The following is a 23,194-nucleotide window of genomic DNA, read 5'->3' on the forward strand; positions in this document are numbered from 1 at the left end:
GGGACCGCGCCGGTCCCCGGGAGCCATTCCCGGGAGCCATTCCCGGGAGCCGTTCCCGGGAGCGATGTTCCGCCGTCCCCCGCGCAACTTCCGCGGCCGGCGGCGCGCAGCCTCCAGCGGCAGCAGCGAGGGCGAGCCGGAGCCGCAGCCGGAGCCGCAGCCGGAGCCGAAGGCGGAGCCGGCCGCGGCCCCGTCGCCAGACTCCGGCGCCGGCTCGCCCTCGGAGAGGGACGCGGAGCCCTCAGAGGCCGAGGGCGATGCCCCCGCGGGGCCCGGCGCGGAGCGGCCGCTGCCCGCGGAGGAGCCGGCCCGCAGCCCCCGCGGCCGGGCGCGCAGAGCGGGGCCGGGCACGGGCCTGGGACAGCGCCGAGCCGGCGCCGCAGCGGGGCCGGGCCCGGCCGGGAAGGAGCTGTTGAGCTTCGGAGGCGAGGAGGAGCGGGAAGGTGAGGACGGATCGTGTGTGCGTGACCCGGAGAGCAGGGCCGGGGGCTCCGGGGTCCGGCTGCCTTGGGCTCCCACCTCAGCGAGCCCCGCGCTGGGCACGCTCCTGCCTCTCGCTGTAAACGCGCTGCTGTGTCAGGGGAAGGGCTCTTGGCAGGGTTTGCACGATAAACCCGTGCGAAAGCACGGGCTAGGCCTGCTTAGTCTGGAGAAGACAGAGCGGTTCTCGTCAGTCTAGCTCGATATCTCAAACGTGGGTACCAAGAGAACGGTGCCAGACTCTCTTCAGTGATGCCCAGCAATAGGATGACGAGCAGTGGCCATAAATTAAAACACAAGGAGTTCCACCTCAACACGAGGAAGAAGTGTTTTACGTCAAGGGTGCAGAGCACTGGAACTGTCGGGGGAGGGCGTGGAGTCTCCCTCTCTGGAGATGTTCCAAAGTCACCTGGACACATTCGTGTCTCACCTGCTCCAGGTGACACTGCCCTGGCAGGGGAGTTGGGCAAGGTGATCTCCAGAGATCCCTTTCAACCCCAGCAATTCTGTGAAAAGTACTTTGACATTTATGTCTATGTTCTTCTGGATGGAAAGCATCTGAAATCTTCTTAGAGCTCGAGAAAACCAGAGAGAGCAAGTACTGTGTGATTCCATGACTAGTTAATGATTAACATGCTTTAGTAAATGAAATGTAAGTGTTTAATTGACACTTCTGGGCTGTTACTGTTGGGGTTGATGAGAAGACATAGCCACCTTGGTGGGGACAAGCCTCAAAGAGACTCTGCATTTCAGCAGTGCAGTGTTGCTGTGTTGAGGAGGCTGAGCTGCAGTTTATAACTAAGAGGTGATCGATCATGAGTGATAAAATCATGGTAATGTTTAGAATTAATCCAGACAGAATTGAAATGTTGGTGTTTGGTCATAGTTTGCACTTGATGATCTCAGAGGTCCTTTCCAACTTAATTAATTCTGTGATTCAGAAGTTCTGCTGTGCACACATAGAGTTTTACATGCACTTTTGTATGTAGTACATACATATATGTATGTGTTATAGTTGGCTTTATTAATGTTACTCAGAATCTTACTTTGTTTTACTTTACTTACTTTGTTTTATCTGGCAGGTGAGGAGTTTTTTAAAGTTAAAAAGCCATCCTTCAGTGAAGTAACCTTTAGAATTAAAAAGAGGGAAAGCCTACTGCCTGCACAGACGGAAGCTGAAGAAATCAAAAGTAAGTACTTTTATTTAGTTAAATATTTTATGAAATACGTAAGGAGTGATGTAAAAATACTGCTGTTAGATGTTTTTTACTTGTTAATTGAACCCAGAATTATACTTAAAATGTTAGTTTACAGGTCTATAATTGCAGTGTATTTGTAGTGATATTATTTTCAGTTTGACCTTGGTAAAAGTTTATCAGAACTTGGAGACTGTTCTTGAGAAAACCTGATTATGCAGAACCATATAGTACATCAAAGTTAACAAAGTTCTGCTAAGTTTATATCTCAGCATTATCTCTTTCAAACTATTGGCCAAGTATCCACTGCTTCTTGCTGTCAGATTGCAGTTTGATCTGAGTATTGGCATTGAGGGGAAATGTGAATTTAGTAGCATTTGTTTGATGAAACTTAATGTAAATATTATTAAATTGTGTCCTCTTACAGCATTTAAATACTTTAATTAAATGTAGTCAATAGCCTTGATTATTCTGGTACTATACCTAGTTTCGTTGAAATATAGTCAGTTGCCCGGAGAGGCTGTGAACTCCCCATCCCTGCAAATGTTCAAGGCCAGGTTGGATGGGGCTGTGAGCACCTGGTTTAGTGGAAGAGGTCCCTGCCCATGGCAGAATTGGCACTAAATGATCTTTAAGGTACCTTCCAACCCAAATCATTCTGTGGTAAGTGTTCTGTTGAAATATTTGGAGTTTGTGTATTTTAGAAACAAAGTGTCTAAAAGTTCTCTTTATGTATTCCCCTTTTGACACCTCTGTCAATTTACAGATATACCATATTTGCTAATGTTAGATTAAAGTAAATTAAATTTAGATTGAGCAACCTTTGGTAAATGGTAAATTTTTTTAGTAACTTTTTATAAGAGCGTATCATATGCTTTTAAAAGGTGATACATTCTGTTGTTCAGTAACCTGATGATTTACTGAAAGTGTAGAGACAGATGAAGAGAAATCATTATTTTTAAAGAAATTGATAATACCTGGATTAATGTTTATACTTTAACTAAGAGCTCCCTCATTGTTAATGCTTTAAAAAAGGTGCTTTCTAAATGCAGGTTTTCAAGTCAAGAATTGAAATACCCTGTGAGCAATCAGAATATTAATTAGTTGTTATCTGAGAGCTGATTCTCATTGCTTTTGGGCATGTAAATACAGTCTGTCTCTCAGAAGGACTTGTAGTTATTCTATGGGAAGCATCATCAAAGATGCTTTTATTCAATACAAGAAATTGGCTTGTTAGTGACTGTCTTGGAAGGTTACAATTTGACATGTTTTGATGAGAACAGGTGGAGACAAGTGACGAGTCTTTGCTGCAGTAAGGTGTAAATAATTTCTGGTAACCAGTTATGGTACATCATATTCTAGCAGCTGAAACTGAAATAATGGATCATACTTTTTTCCCCCATAATGCAGAAATCTGTCACTTGGAGCCTGGAGTTGGCAACACCAAAGACACTCATGAAGAGGAGGAGGAGAATGAGGATGAAACTTATTCTTCACTGAATGAGGACTACAACAGCTCCGACTCTGAAAATGAATCCAGCTCTCCACAGAGCAGGAAGGGTTTATCACCTGGTTAGTTTCTTGGCTTTTTTTTTTTTTTTTTTTTTTTTTTTTAGAAAGCTGTTTTAGAACATTCTGTGTTTGAAGTACAAGTTAGGTGAGATGAGTTCCACTCAGCTTAAACCACTTAAGGTATAGTGAGTCAGGGCTACCCTTCTGGAAGACTAGTGATGGTTCCCTCAGTTGCAGACATTTCTTGTATTTCTGTACTAATTTTGGGAGGGGAGCAGAAATTAGGAACACTGGCTATAGAAGAAAGACAGCAGTAAATTCCTCTTTAGTGATGCACAATTCCTTTCATGAGGTGAAAATAAAACCTCACTTTGAGGCTGAGAGCCACTTTTTCATCTCCTTATATTCTACATGGTAGCCATAGTAGAAAACCATCTTCTGTTCTGTATCCAGAGTTGTACAGTGGTGCTGAACAGTTGTGGTGATTTGCATTAGAGTGTTGCTTTTAGTCTTTTCCTTAGATTTTCTCTCTTTTTGATGCAGGCGGTATCCCCAGTGCAGCTCATGCTGAGGCTGCTCGGAGGAAGCGTCACTTAGCCAGGAAAGAGGCTGATTATCTTCCCCTGGACGTTTCAAACAGTCCTCAGGTCCCTCAGAGAAGAGGAAGCAGTGATTTGGAGAGTGAAGATGAGTCTGAAACAAAGAATCTCAGTTTTGCTCCTAAAATGAGAACTCTTAGGCAGAGGATGTCTGAAGACATGGGTGAGTTTGTGGTGTTTCGCCCAGAGGCTTTGCTTTAGTCTCTGGAACCATGTGGGACTTGTCCAGTAGGGAGTGAAGCTTTGCTCCTCAGGGCTCTGGGAAAAAGGCTGGACAGTTGGTACTTGAAGTTTATATGGGTCTTTAATCTGGTTTAGATCTCACTTGTGGTGGTGCAGGATACTTTGAGAAACATTTACAAAATTATTTTTGGCTTTGTTGACTGCGAAAAAATGGCCTTGTAAAAGGCACAGTTACTGTGAATAGAGTTACTTTAAGTCCTGCCTCCTGCTTCTGGTCTGGTCTTCTAAGTGCTTTCCCTGCTCGGACATTATAAATTTAAAAAATGAAAAACAAACAAACAAACCAGCATTCCAGCCCTTCAGAAGTAAACAAACCTACTGCATGCAAAACATAACTGGCTTTTCCATTGTTTTTATTCCCTTAGAGCTGCTTTTAGTGCTGTTTATGAAGCACAGGTTTACTTTAGTATTTTAATAAGGGCTATAAGAAATGCATAACTATGAGCAGAATCTGCCATTCAAATTATTGCTAATGAGATGTTTTTGTATCTGTAGTTGAGTGTATGTTCTGGAATGCTCAAGGGTTTATTGGGTGTAATGTCACAGTCTATACTTGCACTCTTGTTTACATGTATTATGCACAGCTTTGCTTTGAGACATAAAAACAAGATGTTTGTGTGCCTCCTACTGCAGTAGTAGTTGTCTGAGAAACCCTTGGGGAAATTAATGTTAGTGTGAATTCTACAGATCTCAGTAGCCTTTTCCAAGCCTTCCTTGCCTTTCAGTTTTGCACTCCTCCATCTGCAGGTTTTTCATCTGCTGTTTTTTGTGTGTATCACTTCTCAGTATTGGTTGGACGACCCATTGTTGCTTTAGATGGAGGAGAACACGAGAGGGGGAAAAATAAAGGGTGTAGTTACATCTCCTAATGGTTGTTTTAACTTACAGGGTCTCTGGATGATGGATCAAGTGACGATGAAGCCATGTGGGAAGAACAGCAAATAAAGAAAGCTGTTAAACTCTCTCAGGTGACACATGCTTTCCTAAGGAGTGGAAGTTGCTTTTTGCTTATAGGCAAGAGAGCTTGTCTGGAGTAATGTTGTATCTCTGTCCTGCCCTCTCGTTAGGGAGGACTTTAGAAAGTTACTCCCTGATTCTTCAGGGAAAGATGATTAGAAATATGGGAAGATGATTATGAAAATCTGTAATCTGTCTTGCTGTTAAAAAGCAGTGTGGTTGGTGTCAGCTCCAAAGGCAGGTACCTGTTGTGATGAGAGATCACAAGAGACGGAGAAGAAATTCTGAATTCTGACTTTTTTTTTTTTTGCTTGAAAGCAAGAGTATGCAAATAATACAAATGCTGCGAAGTTGGAAAGCAAAAGTTGTTCATTTATTCTGCTAAATTTCTTTTGAGTGGCAATCTGAGAGCTCTCTTCACAGTTCAGCAGAATGCTGTTTTTCTCCTAGTAAGTTATTGGCAAAAATAAACTATATGCTGTTGTGCTGGAAATTTTGTTTCTGGCTTGGATCACCTACTCTGGATCAGACTAGGAGTATCTGAATAATCAGCTCTTCATTGAAGTCAGAATTGACAGCTGTAGAAATTTTTCCAATTTGGAAAATTCAGGGAGTAAAGAAATGGGAAAAGGTTACGACTTTCTGAGACTGGTGTTCAAATCTAGTAAGATATGTGATCTTAGGTCTTCATACTCGTTTATGGAAAAGTTAATTCTGCTCTTTAGGAAACAGCAGGAATTTTTAGCTGTAGACCTTGTTAGTTATGGACTTCATTCTTCAATTAATTGGGTTTTTCCTAGATTTTTTTTGTGGTTTAAATATGTATCTTTATATGAGATACTTAGTATTCAAATGATATGTCTTGTTGCTCTGTAGAGTTGCAAATGGAGAAATTGTGTAACTGCACTAAAAATCGACACTTAATTCTTGTAGGAAATTTGTGATGATGTTTCTGTGCGTAAATATCAACCAACCAAGCCGAGGTTTGATACCTCTGTTTCTCTGCCACCTGTGAATCTGGAAATTGTGAAGAAGCGGCTGACTGAAAGGTAACTCCTTAACTTATGAGTTGTCTGAGTTTCTGTCACAGAATGAGACAGCCCTTTTGAAGTCTTACTCTTTTTTCCGGAGTGTTGGGCTTCTTTTGGGTTGTTTTCATGTGTAATGATGTCTAATGCATTTTTACAATTTTTTTACTTCTTGTGGCAGTGCCTTGTTAGAGGGGAGTATTTGGACTTTCCAAAAGTGTTTCTGTCAACTTGAACTTAGAAAGTAGCTTTATTTATTTGGCATCAGCTTTTTATGCTTGCTGGCTGGAGCCTTGGCTTGATGTTAGGTTTGCCCAGCCAGCAGAACTTCACTGGGGGCAGGTGGAGCTGGCACTCCCACCCCTCCTGTGGTAGTTCTTATACCAGCTGCAAAAATAGCCCAGTATTTCCTAAAGCAGCCTAAGTTCTCTAGAGCCTGTTCAGAACGTGCCTGGATCTTTTTCTTTAGTTGTTTGCCAGGCTGTGACTTCTCTTGAGCAGCTCAGCTGCTGTGTGGGCAGCTGAAGTGTCCTGGGTTGGACATGGGAACCTCCTGGAGGGTGTGTGGGAAGGACAGCTGGGGTCAGGCCTCCCAAGGTAAGCCATCCCCTGTCATCCCTCCCAGCACTGGGAAGCAGCTGTTAGATAAGTTTAGACAAGAAACTTAATACAAGTGAAACATAAATTGTGCTGTGAACTTGCACCAGGCTCTCTCTGTATAATCTTTGCTTTGTACAGACCGTCACTGATGCATTTGTTTAGAGAAGTAAAACTAAGTTGGACTAAATATTTTTGTGGAATTGTATGCTTTCTCAGCTTTAATCACCTTAACGGAATTGAGTTAACTGAAGCAGGAATTTATGTACAGAATCAAATAAGAAAAAATAAGAATACAGCTGTCAAGAGTGGGAAACTTGTCTGGAAAACCGGAAGAAGGGGAGGGGGAATCTGTTTGGTATACACTTTGTAGATGTTTTTAACATAATAAGTGCTTAAATAGATTAATTTTTTTTTTCTTTTCTTTTTAATTTGTAGCACAGTAGAACACAATAGCTTAATTCAGCTATTTTCTTCTGGAGGTGTTCAGTTCAGGGAGGTGAAATAAATTGTGGTCTGTGCCTTGCTTCCATTATAGGCTTCCTCAAACTGAGCAAGCACCTGGGATATGTAAGGAGGGAAGGGGTAAAAAAGAGAGGAGGCAGAGTTGTAATATATGTAAATGTTTGTGTGCTACCTGTCTACTAGAGACATCTGTAGACAGAACTTTTTGGTGTTTATCACACAATAGGAAGAGTTCTGAGTTTGTATTTAATAGTGAGCACATTGTGAGTGCTTACAGGTACTTTTGTCCATGCAGCTGTTGTTAACTGGTACGGACATGCTGATGTAAGCTGTAGTTTTTACGAGATTACATTGGGTAGAATCTATTTAATAACATGATACACATAACTTTGGCTTTTATGTTTTTGGAAAGTGTGGTGTATTGAGGAGTCCAGGTAAAATACCTGTGGTGCTTTCAAAACCAGCACGACATAAATGGCATTTGGGTCTCCAAAGCATGATGTTTGTCCATCCCCTGTGATTCTGTAAATGCTGGCATGGGTAAATCTTTCAGTGCTGCTCAGGTCAAATGCAAGTGCTATTATTAGCAAAGATTTTATATGTGATTATAATGGGAAAAGTGTTTCAGAATGCATCAGCTGTTAAGTTGGCAATAGTTCTGATTGTCTGATTTTCTCTTTTTTAGGATAACATCCTTACAGGATGTGCACCGTGCCCACCAGAGAGAGTATGAAAAATATATGGAGGATATTGAGAGCTCAAAGATCTCTGTCCAGGAGTTGGAGAAGTCTTCAGATGCAGCTCTGAATTACAAATTCTACAGGGCCATGAAAACATATGTAGAAAACTTGATAAACTGTTTGAATGAAAAGGTATGTACATTTTCCTTTTAAATTTTTTTTTAAGATGATAAAGGTGTATTCTCTCAATGAAAAATTAGGGATACCACCCAGTTAAAAAACAGTTCTATCAGAATCAAATTTAATTTTAATCTACTTTTCTGTCACTTGGCGGTTGTGAATTTCTTCAGGTAACTTTAAAGAGAAGAAATGTTAGTTAGTGAATGCATTTTCTTCAATGGCTAGTGCCTCAAAAGCAAAGTGCAATAAAACAAGGGACACTAATGGTGATCTGGTGAACCCTTTTGTAGGAAGTTTTAGTCCTTGATGTGTAACTGGCATTTAGTTTGTGTTTTCAGCCTTACAAAAGAAAGCCTGAGAACTCCCATGACTAGGAACTATGATACTTTGGGTTCTAATTTTACAGCTATACTAAAAAACGCATGGAAATCGGTATTTGTTCATTCTTGTGAGATTTAAATCAACTGAAAGGCTGATTAGTGTTTGTTGTATTTCAGCTGAAGGATATTAATGAAGTGGAATGGGCTGTACATTCCCTTCTTCAGCAACGAGCTGTGAGAGTATCGAAGCGAAGGCAAGAGGAGCTGAAAAATGAATCTGCTTATATTCAGCATCTGACAAGTTAGTAGGAAGTTGAGATTTTCAGTGAGCAAATAACTTCTGTTTTTGAGCAGAAATACAGTTAATTTTTTGGGTTAAGATTTTGATTTTTCACCTTTGATCTCCTTTCCCCTTCCCATTATCAATAGGCATGTTCTACTATACCTCATTTGAAATTTTTACCTCAGTAATGCCCATGATACTGTTTTTCTCTGGTTTAATTTCTCTGAACATGACATGACCAAGTACCTTGTCAATTTTTAATTGTTCAATTTCCCATCAATATTTAAAAAGAAAAATAGGAGTCGAATTTCCAGTAGGTCTCCAGTTGGAGAAAGCTTGCTTATTACTGAATTCTGTGAATATCTGAAAAAGCTGTGTGTAATTGGCAACATCACTTTTACCTGAGTGTATCTGTAAGGCTGTGCGTGTGCTCAGATTTGAGATTTCAAACCAGGAGGTGACACACATGTGGCAGAGCATGAAGAGAGAAGCTACTCTGTAAGGGTTTTATCTAAAAGAAGACTATGTTTCAGTTACTGTAGGAAATATTAGTACAATTTTCTCAGCTTGTATTTTCTCTCCACACCGAGGTATTGTTTGTATGCTGTGTGAATCTCTAGCTGCTGCTATTTAAAAAACACAAACAAACCAGACCTCCAAAACCAAACCCTTGAAAACCGTTTAGGCAAAGCTGAGAGCATTATGCTTGGAGCTGCTGGGAACAGATGGAGGGCAGATGCACTGGATCCTGGTAAATACTAAATCATATGGGTTCAGTCTTCTCAATTCAGGGGATAAACTAACTGCTGATGAGAGAAAGTAGCAGCCAAGATGGTTTTGTAAAATGGTGTAGCCAACTGACAGCAGGTGTAAGGAGAAGAGAAAAGGGTAATGCCATAGTAAGAGTTGCTATTAAAATGATTTTGCCTCCAGCTCATTACAAATGAGACTGTGCTTGCACGTTTAGCAGCACAGAGCGTTGGTTTTTATGTTGTATTTAATATAGTGGAAAGGCTGTTTTTTCTTACATGATAGTACTTCAGTACACCCTTTCTCTTTGGCATGTTTTGCACATCAACCAATTATTAGTACTACAAGGAATTTAATCTGATTTACTCTAGAAGCTGTTAGAGTTTTGATTAGGTTTGTTCTTTTGTTGGCTATTTTCCATTAAAAAAAAAAACCAAAAAACAAAACAAAAACAACAACCAAACAAAACAATAGAAGGAGATTCTTTGTTTCCTGTTTGAAAATAAACCAGGAACTTTAAAAATGTACCACTTTATTTTTGGCTGTTTCTGTGTTATAGGTGGGAATGACAAACCAGTGAAAAGTAAACTGGAAGGTGATGAGAAGACACTGGTTCTGGAAATGTGTGAGCATCGAAGGTAACTGTTACATAGAGGTGCACTTAAATGTGCTGTGCTCTGACTTCCTGTCATTCCTGCAGTCATGCATGTAAACCTGTAGGACTACTGTATGAGAGTACACTGGAAATATTTCAGTATTTGGTTTCCAAAAATTGAAATATGTGGAAGCCATCTATGTGTTAATGGCATTCTCTTCATATTGATTTGAGCCTGAATGCTAACAGAGCTGGATATTTTAAATTAAAAAGTCTTAAGTGAGACAAATCTATGAAAGAAGCTTTTTCCTTCCTGATTTAATTAATATTACAAACTTTTACATAAATATTTTTTTGTATTACTGTATTAATAGCAAAATTGGGCTGAATTGTTTCTGCTGGAGAGGTGGTGGTGAGGAGGCAACTCAACCTCTAGCCCCAGGTTTGCTATCAGTGTTGGTCAGACCAGTGGTACATTTTGGATGTTCAGAGATTGGTACCAATTTTTATTTTATATTATTGGGAACTTTGAAAGTTTTACAGTTGCAGTGGTATCTCAACTCATAATTGTACTTGGAAGCAGCAAGTACCTTGGAATTTTAATGGATGAAAAGTGATATAATAACAAAAATTCCTACTCAAAAGAATTAATTTTTAATGCTAATTGATGTAGATACCTGTTTAAGAGTATTTATGCAATATCACTTCCATATCATTTATGATTTTCCTGTGGTAGAAATTTAAGCCATTGATTTTGCAGCCTGTTTTTCTTGATGCCATAGCAGTGGTTTTTAGAACCCCGATGTTACCCTGGTTTTTCTGAGTTTTTTATTAGCCTTTTGATTTTCATAAATGGAGTCAGATCTTTTAGTTACTGTAGAATATTAGAGCAGTTTTTCTACCTTTCCCACAGAAGTAATATAAACAAACCCTTTGTTTTTCATTCTTTGTCCTTTGTTTGCATATTTCTAACCTGAAAACAATTGTAACTGACAATTCGTCTGGCCACTGAGGCTGAGGGGTGGAAACCCCAAAAAGCCAATCTTCTGCTAGACCCACAAATGTATAAAAGTAAAAGAATAAACAAAGGGGGCTCTTCTCTCCGCTCTTTCACCTGGGAGCTGGATCAGAGGAACCTCTGCAAAAATCTCTTGTCTGCGTGTGATTGCTTTGCGTGTCTCGGTGACACCCCACTGGCACATGGGTGCTGTCACCTTCTTCCTGTGGTCCAGGACTGACAGACCAGTCTGAGAGCTCAGTAAACACACACTAAGCTGTCAGACAGGATCCCGTTCAACACCAGATGCTAGTGTTGCAGGTGGGATGAGGGTTTTTCCTCATCAGTGGTGATGAGGTAAGGTTGTTTCATGGCTCATGGGGGGCTTCAGAGATGTTGCTTTAAGCTCTTGAATGTGAGTTCCCAAATCTCCTCCTTTTTCCACACTTTAGGAGTCCTTTTGGTTCCCCCATCGCCTCTCCTTAGGCTGCTGCTCTCACGACTTGTTTTAAGTACATTTGCTGAAGTTGGATTGTTTTCTTTAAGCTTTCTCCTGCAGACACAGGAGAGGATAACTCACCTGAGTTCATTCCAAAATGCAGGACTTGCAGGCGGCAGGCGAGGGAGCAGTCAGGAGAAGATCACCACGAGGGCTTGTCAAGTGATGAGGAGCTGACTGCCACAGAGGTGGATGAGTTCCACAAGAGCAGAGGTTGGTGACAGTCCTAATGTGATGTCCTAGAACAAGATCTCTTATTGGTATTTCTTTAATGATTTTTTTTTAAAAAAGGTAGAGGAATCCTTCATTTGATTTCCATGTTTTTATTTGTACACTGTAGAAAAAAATGCACCCAGGCATTTCTGTTTAATGACTTGGGAAGAATGAATGAATGGTTGTAGATTTCTTGTGTCAGTTATGTGGTGGCAGCACTATCCATGGCTTTTTAAACTAGAGGTAAGCTCTACCAGACTATGCCAAAGCTGATCTGGCAGTACTCAGTGCAGTGCTACAACATGTTTTGTCAATTTATTTCCTGAAGCTGGAGTGTGAATTAAAGGTTGGTGTTTTCATTACCTTGAGTGAACGGATGAAGAGGAGGAGGGAAAGGCATAATACCTTTTCTTCATAACAGCAGAAGGGGTTTCATGCCTGAAATTTTATCATTCTGGAACAAAGGTTGAAACATAGTGGTTATATAAATCTGTGAAATAGATCATGAAGAAAGTTGCCTTTCCTTGGTCTTCTGAGACTATTTTTTCCTAAAACTGAGTTTTTGTGGGAGCTGTTTTTAAACCATTTCAATGTCAGATCTGTCAAAGATAAATAACAAATGCAATTCTCATAAAAATATTTCTCATGCCCTGTAGATGCATAAACCCTTCAGCTTATGGCTCAATAAATTCTGTGATTGTTTCTTTTTATTCCCAATGAATATTATCCATAGATAACGTTTTAGAGGATAGTAGGAAAATCTTTGAAGATGTACATGCAGATTTTTGTGACGTCAGAAAAATCCTGTTGAAATTCCAGGAATGGAAAGAGAAGCTTCCTGACTCTTACTGTGATGCTTACATCAGTTTCTGCCTGCCTAAGCTATTAAATCCATTGATCAGAGTTCAGTTAATAAGCTGGAATCCTCTTGAGGTAGGTGCATCTGCTGATGTTTTTGTTAAAAAATTTGTGTGTGTGTGTATTGTGTATTAATATGAAAAAATTATTTTTTTTCTATACATAGTACAGTGCATTAGAAATTAAGAAAGCTACTGTGTTGTCTCAAAAACAGAAGCATGTTGTGGAATCTTCTTAACTTTCTCTTTTCCTTTTACCTGCAGCCCCTTTTGCCACAACTGTAAAAATAGTTCTTCTATTGGGTTCTTTGAAGACACTTGAACAATCCCATTAAATTCTAGCTTTAAATCTAGTTTTGCTGTTTTGGCCCATTCAGTGATGAGGCTGGGTCTGAAATTAAGTGGGAACTTGGGTTGTTAGTGAATAGAGCTTTTCTCTTAATGCTGACCAGCTGAACAACTAACAGGAGTCATCTTTCAGCAGAATTTTACAGAGCTGGAAGAGATGCCCTGGTTCAGAGCTATAGAAGAATTCAGTGATGCAGAAAATGTATCTGAATCAAAAAGAGATGATGATCATGATAAAGAAGTTTTGCCTAGAGTGATTGAAAAAACAATTCTTCCCAAAATTACAGGTATGATAAGATTGTATTGAAAATGTTCACTGCAGCTATGCAATAAAACCTTCAATAAAAATGATAATATCAAATAATGTTGGTGATATCACAGTGCTCCAAGATGTAATGTTTGTGTAGTTCCAGGGAGTGAGGCTTAAGTGGCCTCTTCAAAATTGTTGCCAGAGGCAGAGCTTTTTAGAAGTTTACTTCTGTTACATTGTAATGGCTTGAAACTAGGACTAATAAGTACTTGCAATTATGAATGAAATAAATTCTTATATTTTTCAGCATTTGTGAAGAGTGTGTGGGATCCTTTATCTACTTCACAGACAAAGAACCTTGTACAGCTTTGCAATAACATCTTTGGAAAACAAATCCTTTCCAAAAATGAGTCCAGCCGAGCAAGAGAGGTAAAAGCTGTGGTACTGAGAAAGGGGAACGTCGCCCACTGTGTGTACTTTTGTGTATGCTTCTATGGGCACTGAAAACATTCTGCTGAAGTTGTTTGGTTCTGATTACGTTTTTGTTTTATCTCTTTATATTAAGGGGATTTTACTGTTAAACTTCCAGCTCTCTGATTCTCTCCGTGTTGAAGATGATGAGGCAGAAATTAACTCCTGTTCGTAGAAAAATTCTGCCTGTATCTATCCAGAATCTGTTTCTAGATGTAATCTTCCTTCACTGTAATAACAATGATTTGCATTTAGTTATCTTTACAAATTTGAGCTTTGAATGCTAGTAATGCTTCAGTGTTCCATTCCTTAAGCTTTTATTTATAAAGTATGTCTAGAATTTTAAAACTTGAGAATCCCCAAAGGTTGGTTAATTGATGAGGAGAAAAATTACTATGTAATCCTAGCAATCCGTTAAGAATTACTTTTATATACAGTCATACTAGGAAGCCCTTCTTAGCCTGATTCTGGGTTTATTCTGATGTAAATCAGGAGGTTTATCGAGTGAAAATCAGATGGATTAAGTGGTGAAATGGGATGGATGTTTGGGCCCTGAGTATGAAAAAAAATATGTTAATGTTTATGCCTTCCAAAGTTTGCTGTTTTGAAACCGTGGCTTACAGTTAAGTGATACGATTGATCTTAGCAAGAACTTTAAATAAATAAATAGGCTTAAAAAAAAGATAGGTGGCTATCTATGGCATCTGAAAACATGTTGCTCAAAAATGCTTACTCTCCTAGCTATGGTGATTTTTTTTTTTTTACATAGAATTTAACATCTTTTAATGGAGATCCCATATGTATAACATGCTTTTGTTTTAATCTGTAGAGTTTTCCTGCTGCCTTGCAGATTAATGTGCAAAAAAAGGCCTCACCTAGGGATATAGCAAAACCCTCTAGGCTAAGCCTATAGATAATGAGAGCTGTGATTTGTCTGCTGTTCCTATTTTTTATTCAGGGTCTCAGTGTGTGTTAGATACAAATGGCAGCAGCACTTATCTCTAACGTAGATCCCTGGATGAACTAAATAACCTTTGAGGTTGTTACAAATACAGTATGAAGTCTTTCTTCTGATGACACATTAATAGTTCTTTTTTAATAGGATTTGGTGAACACAGTTGTCCTAAGAATGAAGAAATCTGTAGAGGAAGATGTCTTTATCCCACTGTATCCTAAAAGGTAAGCTAACCCTGTGACTCTCTTAAGTTTGTAGTTTTTTTAGTTCCTCTATGTTTCTCCCCTACAGATGTAGATGAAATACTGTAAGCATCCATGTCTGAGAGATCAGATGTCTGTTTATCTTCTTTTAAATCAAAAAAAAAAAAAAAATCTTTATTTTAACGTTTTCTTCCCATGACCAGCACTGTGGAAGACAAGTCATCACTGCGTTCAAAATTTCAAGAAAGACGGTTTTGGTCAGCTGTTAAGGTAGAGAAAATATGGCTGGTTTTGTTCTGTCTGTCCTTCTGAAATTCATTTCACTGGAAACCATATATAAAAATATTTCAGTTTTTCTACTATTCATGTTGCCTATCCTCCTTCTTGACTCAGAGCAAGTTAATTTTCAGTTAAACTTAACCTCAAGGTATTTTTACCTTCACAAACACAGCCTTACACCATGCTCAAAAATCACAGTTGTAAGGATTTATAGTGATAGAGGCAACTGAAAAAAAAACGCAGTGCCTAATAATACTGACATGAACTACAAAAAAATCTTTGTAATGCCACAAACTGTAGCATCATCATGTCATGAGGGACTGTGTGTAGGCTTGTCCTGAGCAGTCGTAGTAACTTTTTCACTTCTGTCTTTGATTCTCTGACAGTTTGCTAAGTTGCCTTCTGGACTTAGCAAATTGTTAAACCTCCTAGGAGGTAAAACGTTCTTCCCACCCTTGGGAGGTCATATATACACATATACAGATGTATCTATACATATATAAAATGCCCTTGTAAAATTAATTAGGTTATTTACTCGATGCAGTTTATTAGTGGCTAACTGACTAGAAGGTTGGAGGGTGTAAATCCTAGAGTTTGAGAACTTGAATTGGATGCACATATTACCTTTCTGTGTTTTTCTTTTATGAAACTTGCAACAGTTTTAGCACACTTATGGCCAGCAGCTCTACAGATTTTTTTGTTTCTTCATTACTGCAGCTGCTCTCCAATGTTGTTCTTTGGGATGGGATTGTGCAGGAAGACAAGGTCCGTGATCTGGGACTGAGCAAGTTGCTGAATCGTTACCTTCTCCTGAACATCCTAAACACACCACTAGGGCCGGATAATATAGAAAAGTGTAATAAGGTAAAAGATAACATTCATTGGAAGAGGGGGTATGCTAAAAGCCTTTTGTTTTTCATGAAGACAGGCCAAAACTGAAGATGGAATATTAAAAAAAAAAATAAAAATTAAACATTTAAAATTTGATTATATTTTTTTCTTATGAAAAGCCTTGCTTCATAAGAGCAGTTTAGAGCAAATACTGGTCTGTAGGTTCTTAAGCATAACTGCTTGGAGCGATAATCATTGTTGGTTTTTCTAAAGCACACTAAGTGATTGAACCTGCCAGAAAGTTCCTGTCAGAAATTATGTGACTTGGTTATATCGAAGTGCTTGTTAAACTTTTCCCAAATATTGTGTGAACAGGTGGTTGCATGCCTCCCAGAAAGATGGTTCCAAGATCTCAAGGGTGGATCAACTCTCCCTGAATTACTGAACTTCAGCCAGCACTTGCTGCAGTGTGCCCATGTGCTACACAAGGACAACCACAGGTAATGGATGAGGCCGTCCTTGGGATTCAAGTGCTTCCCCAAATACTTCATCTTAATTTTTTTTTTTAAATTCCTTAAATACCATATACTTGACATTTTCAAGTATGCTCATGTCATGTGTATATCTATATCTATGTATCTGTATCTAAAAGAAAAGGCAGAGTCTAATGTGAAGGAGCACTTGAGCGGTCCTTGTTTACTGTGAGAGTTTTATATTGGGTGCTGTTAATGATTGGAGTAGCCAACGTCATGAAACAAAAATACTTTAGACAGGTTCATAAAAGTGCTGCTATATATATATATATTTTTTTTTTTCCTTAAATAGTGATGAAACAAAAGAAGTTCTTCTCCTGCTGGTGAAAATTGGATCTCTGCATATTGTAGAAGACTTCATTGAAGAGAATAAACTTGACCACCTTAAAGCAGTGATTGGGAAATAGAAATCTTTGAAGGAATGCTTACATTACTAAAACAAGCCTGGTATTCACACTAAACCAGTTCTAATATGAATTGTAATTAGTGGATCCTGCCTACTCAGAGGTAGTGATAATCACTATCTTGGTGTTAAAATACATGAGGTGTTTTTTCCAAATATCTTTTATTGCCATCTACTCCTAGATCAGGGAGTATTGAGAAGCTGCAATTGTCAAAGCAATGGTTCAGGCATTCTGAAATGTGTGAGTGCTTTACTGCTGTATCCTTCTTGGAAGGAATCCTGCAAACAGGAAGTGCCTGTGAACTTCATCACTGCTAGCCAGTAGACAACTTGACAAGTTATTTTCAGTATTAATTGTAAATACCATTCTGACTCAGCAGTCACTGAGCTCTTCCCACTTGTGGTCCGCAGTGATTTTTGGTAGGGTTATTGTTAAGCCATTCCTAGTGAAAAGGAACATGATGCTGCTGATACACAAACAAGGGGGGTCAGTGTGCAGGGAAAGAATCAGAATTTTCATCACAGACATTGAGATGATGATAAGAACAGAACCACTTCAGTTACCTTCTAGTAACTGGAGTTCTAGAAATCTCCTTTTGCTTCCCAGCAGTAAGCTTTACAGAATTTTTACTTCTTCATGTCCTTTTCAGGGTATTATTTCTAATGTTTTATAATTTTGTATATTTGCAATAAATATGGTTACAGAATAACAAGGATGCTTCATTGTATAGTGCATCACAAAATCTGTATGTTTGTGACTATTTCTCCAAAATCTTCTGGGAATAGAATTTAACTCTTGTAGACTTAATTCTTTTTATATTTTTTTTAAGTTAAAAATATATTTTTATAAAATACTTTATTTGTAAATAGGTCGGATCGGTATTACAGACAAAAGATTAAAAATAATTTGGGTGGTTTTTTTTGAAAATAAAATATTTTACTGTGGTAATGATTGTTACAGTTCAATTTTTTACCATGTGACTAAAGTGTTATTAAGATATATGAAAAAAACCCCAAAACTCCAGCTCCACTAACCCTCAGTAGCTTCAGGATTTATGTTGCAAATACTGCTTTCTAATAATCAATTTCTGCTGCTTTTCCTCTCAGAATGCCAACAAAAATGTAACTGCTGATCAGCAATCACCACAAGCTCGTGATCTCTTTGCTTTTCTCTTGTTCTGCTTTGTCTCATCCCAGCTTGTCTCTAGTACCAGCCTTGTGCTATGACAAAAATGTAATTGGTGTTCTATCACAATTTAGCTCTGTAGATGTTTGTTTCTGGAAGAAAGATTCCTTGTAAGGACTTGCAAGCATTGGACACTTGAGGCACAGAAATCTGTTCACGCTGAAATCTGGAAAGGTTAACCTTTATTGTTTGCTTTGCCTATGTATATACAAAACTTGACAATTGATCATCCACACAGTAAACTAAAAATATTGATTTTCTCAGGAATTCTAGACTGCAAAAAACATTATTATTTTTCAAGTTCTTCACTCAGTTCTTTCCAAATCTTTTCCTCTATTTTTGATGTGTCGTATTCTCTCAGCATGTCAAACTCCAGCCATGGCTGGCTCCACTTCTTTGCTGCTTCCATTTTATGTTCTGGTAGCTCAAACTTTATTCCTTTTATATTGTATTTGGGTCTTTCCCACCGTTTTGACCATGGTTTAGGTTTCATTCGTACCTGCAGCTAGAGTGAAAGATTAAAAAATTTAAAAAACCACAAAACAATAAAAATGTGTTAAGGAATTAGATTTTTGATTGTGATCTTAGCAAAAGGTGACAACTGCTGCTTTAACAAGAGGAAAGTAAGAGAAAACTGACTAATCTGTCAGTGTGTTTAGTAACTACTACTTTATGACTATTATCATAGTATCTTGTAAAACATTTTAATTAACACTGTCTTGATTTATCACAGAGCCCTTAATTGAAACGTAAATTGAAGCTACCTTATCTTTTGTAGTTTTGCTCCTTTTTAAGACAAAAGTAAAAATTGCATGAGAGAGAAAGGGAGGAATTCTATACCACACTCTGGCAGGGTCTGCTGGCTTCTGGATCTTCCCTAAGCTGCAGGTTTTAGGTGACTCTGCCATCTTTCTTACCTTGTTTCCTGACACCAGCCACTCCTAAATTAGTAACCACATTAACAAAAATGTTCCTGTAAGAAAAGCTTTCCCCTCTGCACAGTTCTACGGAGGAATGTGGAGGCTGCTCCTCTGCATGTCTTCAAAATCAGCTCCAGAGGATGGTAGGTGTTTACATTCTCACCGTTCTTTCATTACAGAAATGGCACAAAGACTTGCCTGATTTTACCCACTTTTGTCACTCTGGTAACTGATGTAGCAAAGAGCTGCTACAGTCTGCCAGGAAAACAGTGATAAATGGAAGTTGTAAATGATCTCTGAATTCCCTCTGAAACACATGGCTCCTACCTTGTTCACAGGAATTTCCTCGTGGGCCATCCGAGGCACAGGTTTCATATTGACATCGAAGGTGCTGTACTCGGGGAGGGCATCTCGCAGGTACATCAGGTTCTTGTCCAGCCTCTTCTCCAGCTTCAGCACCTCGATCGCCTGGATTCGAGGACTGTACAGCTCATAACAGATTTCAACCCCTGAGAGACAGAAAGCCTGGTTTAATGAGCCAAATTCAGGAGAAAGACTAACACCCAAGCAGTATTGCTGCAGTTACACATTCCTGTATCATTGCAAGCTTCTTTTTAGTCCTCAGAGCTGTGTGCTCTTGTGACTGTACTCGTGCACTGCACATTTCTTGGTAAATCAAGTCTTCAATACAGAATAGCTTAAGAGACTTGAATGGCTCAGATTTAAGGAAGAAGAGTTTGGGTTTTAAACTTCATTTCCTTTTGGTTATAATGGCTGTTAATTATGCATCTCTGTGTAGGTGTAGTGTGTATGAAGAGACACCCACCCTGTTCATATTTGCCCCCAGAACTCCACTATTTGCACTGCCCCTGATTTTGCCATAATCCAGACCATGAACATGTGATAAAACTTTTCCAACCTGTTGCTTGTTAAAACAGTTCACACCTACATCCCCAGTTCATGAAAACACAGTGCTCAAACTGGGCTGGTACTTACATGGCAACAGCCAGCCCAGGCTCAGACATAAGAACAGCCATCACAGAATGTCTAAAAATTACTGTGCAGTTCCATGCCTTCAAGTTCAGAGCACATCAGCATTTCTGTGTACACAGTTTTGCACAGTACTCTTAACAGGCAGACTCTTACTTCCACTTCAATCTGCTGTTTTCCTCCCCACAGACTAAATTTCTACAACGTTAACACATTTTTTGCTGAATGCTAGCAGTGTAATTACCACAGCTGGAACCCCACCTTGGTCCTCTATGACATTCCGAAGGACAAAGGTAGCGCCGAGTCCTTTCCCTCCCCTCTGAATGCAGATCCCAACAAACCGCTTGGATTTGTCCGTGGCACAGGGATCCGCAGTCGTCACAGCGAGTACACTGCCTGCCAAAAAATGGATTAAAACAAACAGCCTGTCCCAGTTAAGAGTCAGGCAAACTATTCAGGTGCATTTTGAAAATACTTTTGCTTCCCATCAAAACTGCCAGAAACAGAAAAAACTGCTAACATGACCTGAATTAATACAGGTTGAAGTGATACCGCAGGTTAACTGCAAACTTTCTTCACCTTTATTTTTTTTGCTTTTCCCTATCCAAATTGAATATAATTAATCTAATGTACTTTTTTTCTTTAGCTCTACTGGTAAACCATATGCTCAAGTGCCAGCATTGAAAAAACCCCACATAAGGAACACATTAGGGTTACTCTTTCAATGAATCAGGATGTAAATATGAGATGAAAATACAAAGTATTATGTACAGAAACACATCCTAGTCGATCTAACACACCTGAGACTTTATGTTTTATGCTATTCTACATATGACAACACTTTCTAACACCACCTCACACAATGTAAAATACTGACAGAATTATGAAAGTTTTAGTGCTGACACTGACCAACATAGAATTCTGGGATGTTGAACACCTTTCTTCTCTGTATCATATCCTTTCTTTCTATATAGTATTTAAGAGGATCTGTTCTCCCTCTGGGAGGTATAAATTCAGGGCTCAGGAACCTGTAAGAAAAGCCAAACTTTTAGAAGTATGAAACAAAAGCATTTGCATAAAAAATAGGAGACAATTCCAAGTATTTGGCCTAAGAATTACCAGCTGCTGCCTTTTCAGAGACATGAACTGCAGTCTATGAAGTCACCAGTTTTATTTAATTATTGGTGTTTGTTATCTAAAAGGAATTTTTGTGGGGTTTTGATGTTGGTTTTGAGTTTTTATGTGGTTTTTTTGTTGTTGTGGGTTTTTGTTGGGTTTTTGTTGTTGTTGTTTTGTTTTTGTTTTGTTTTCTTCTTGTTGTTGTTGTTCTTTTAAACAGATTTTTTTTCCCAAACCAGTAATACATGAAAGAGGACAGTTCAGTTAGTGCTGTCACAGCTTAGAAACAGGTTATTTCATGGTTTAATTGTAATCCCCATGACAGAACACTTACTGTTTGTTGACTTTATAATAACAGATATGGAAGAATCTATTACAGTTTTCACCAATTGATTCTACAGGACACACCACATAAATGTCCTTTTGTGTTACAGAACCTTAAATGGACTGGTAAAACTATTTTCTGCTACAAAAAATTCAAACCATGCCAAAGAATTTCCCCACAGCCTGGACCTCAGTAATCTGACTGCTGAGTTGAGTGCACACTTCCTGGCATGGACTGGTCTGAGCTGAGAACCATTTAAAACAGATATTTGGAAGTGTTCACTCTGATTTGGATGGCAAGACCACCTGCCAAAGAGCAGATGGATGAAGGTGGACTCAATTCCACTGTACAGATGCATCTTAAAAGTCCTAGATCTGGCCAGGAGAGAAGTGCCCAGCAGAGAGGAGGACAAATGCAAATCTGCTCAACAAACCTAATTGGGGCTGTGGGGGCGGCAGAGGTTCTGGCTGGTGCTGCTGCCCACAGGCAGCCCCACAGGCAGCAAACAACACCAGATGATCTACTCATGATCTTCAAAGTGAGGCTTTTTGGAGGGGGCAGATGAACATTACAGAACCATCACTCTTCCAGACATAGCACTGCACTTTGAACCACTGTGTCATTTAAAGCAGAGCAAATTGGATTTAAAACTCAGGGAAGTTGTGGATGCCCCAATCCTGGAAGTGTTTGAGAACAGGCTGGACGGGACTTGCAGCAACCTGGTCTAGTGGGAGGCGTCCCTGCCCATGGCAGGGGGGCTTGGAACAAAATGATCTTTAGGTCCTTTCCAACCCAAACCATTCTGTGATTCCATGAAATGGGCTGAGATGACATCAAAAATACCCAGAATGAGACATCTCATGAAGGCTGCCAGGTCCACATCACAACCAGTGATGCACGTGCTCACAACTGGCCTTGAGGTCCAAAGGCAAACACAGGACCTGTGTCTCTATCACCCCCAGTAGACTAAAGAGATGCCTTTAACACACATTAATCCCAAATTTGCAAAAGTATTTACTGCCTTACTTTTTTTTTTTCATGTTTCATTGCTTTCAGAAACTCCAGAAACAATATTTAAACTGTTTTGAAAATATTTCTACACATGTGGTCCTTGCTAGAATTTTACAAACTGTGCTTTTTTTTCTGTGTAATGATGCCTTGACTCTTCATGTAACTGCTCACACAGTGACGGGCCTGAGCACAGCCCAGGTGAGGCTCTACAAGCTCAGGTGAGCAGTGGGACACCCTCACCTCCTCTCCTCCTTCTGCGTCTTCCTGTCAATAATGACGGGCTTCGGAGGCGGCTGGAATTTCGGTGGCTTTCCATCGCTGCTCACTCGATACCCCGATAAAGAAAAACACCCTGTAAAATACAAAACAACATTTAAAACACCCGTGATTTCAAGTTGAACCGCCCCCACCAAAGCAGGACATGACACCACAGACCGCCCGCCAGGCCAGGGAAGGCAGGAGCCTCTTCCCCCCCGCTCTGTGGGTCAGGAAGGGCAGGAGGAGGAGGCCGGGCAGGGGGGAGGTTCGGGGGTGCCCGGGGGGTGAGGGCGAGGGCCCGGGCGGTGCTCACGGCCGGGCAGGGCGATGGCGGCACCCCTCGGCACCAGCCTCCCACAGGCGGCCGCCATGGCGGCTGCGGCGCGGCCGCTACGGCGAGCGCGGGGGGACAAAGTGCGGAGGGACGGAGCGCGGAGGCGGGGCCGCCTCACGGGGCGGTGCTAAACTGGGAAAGGTCTAGGTTGGATGTTGGGAAGAAATTCCTCACTGTGAGGGGGTGAGGCGTTGGGACTGGCTGCTCGGAGAAGCTGTGGACTTCCCATCCCTAGAAGTGTTCAAGGCCGCGTTGGATGGGGTTTAGTGGGAGGTGTCCCTGCCCCACGGGAGGGGCTGGAAGGGACATTAGAGACCCTCCCCACCC

At 40.0% G+C, this 23,194-nt stretch overlaps 2 protein-coding genes across 2 annotated transcripts; one reads left to right on the forward strand and one right to left on the reverse strand.

Annotated features, from left to right (window-relative positions):
- Positions 1-64: 64 nt before the first annotated feature.
- Positions 65-17,597, forward strand: GCFC2 (GC-rich sequence DNA-binding factor 2). Its single transcript, XM_040058579.2, has 18 exons — positions 65-443; positions 1,563-1,670; positions 3,087-3,248; positions 3,732-3,950; positions 4,919-4,998; positions 5,921-6,036; positions 7,763-7,949; positions 8,435-8,558; positions 9,850-9,928; positions 11,485-11,594; positions 12,328-12,527; positions 12,933-13,086; positions 13,357-13,478; positions 14,623-14,699; positions 14,882-14,948; positions 15,675-15,821; positions 16,164-16,288; positions 16,614-17,597. The coding sequence occupies exons 1-18, from the start codon at positions 65-67 to the stop codon at positions 16,726-16,728; spliced, it is 2,571 nt and encodes an 856-aa protein (XP_039914513.1). The 3' UTR covers positions 16,729-17,597.
- Positions 17,598-18,059: 462 nt separating this feature from the next.
- On the reverse strand, positions 18,060-22,941 carry MRPL19 (mitochondrial ribosomal protein L19). Its single transcript, XM_040060589.1, has 6 exons — positions 22,847-22,941; positions 22,516-22,627; positions 20,730-20,848; positions 20,082-20,216; positions 19,158-19,339; positions 18,060-18,415 (listed from the first exon to the last, which is right to left on the reverse strand). The coding sequence occupies exons 1-6, from the start codon at positions 22,902-22,904 to the stop codon at positions 18,200-18,202; spliced, it is 822 nt and encodes a 273-aa protein (XP_039916523.1). The 5' UTR covers positions 22,905-22,941; the 3' UTR covers positions 18,060-18,199.
- Between the last annotated feature and the right edge of the window lie 253 nt (positions 22,942-23,194).

Source organism: Hirundo rustica, chromosome 3, assembly GCF_015227805.2.
Source record: "Hirundo rustica isolate bHirRus1 chromosome 3, bHirRus1.pri.v3, whole genome shotgun sequence".
Lineage (NCBI taxonomy): Eukaryota > Metazoa > Chordata > Aves > Passeriformes > Hirundinidae > Hirundo > Hirundo rustica.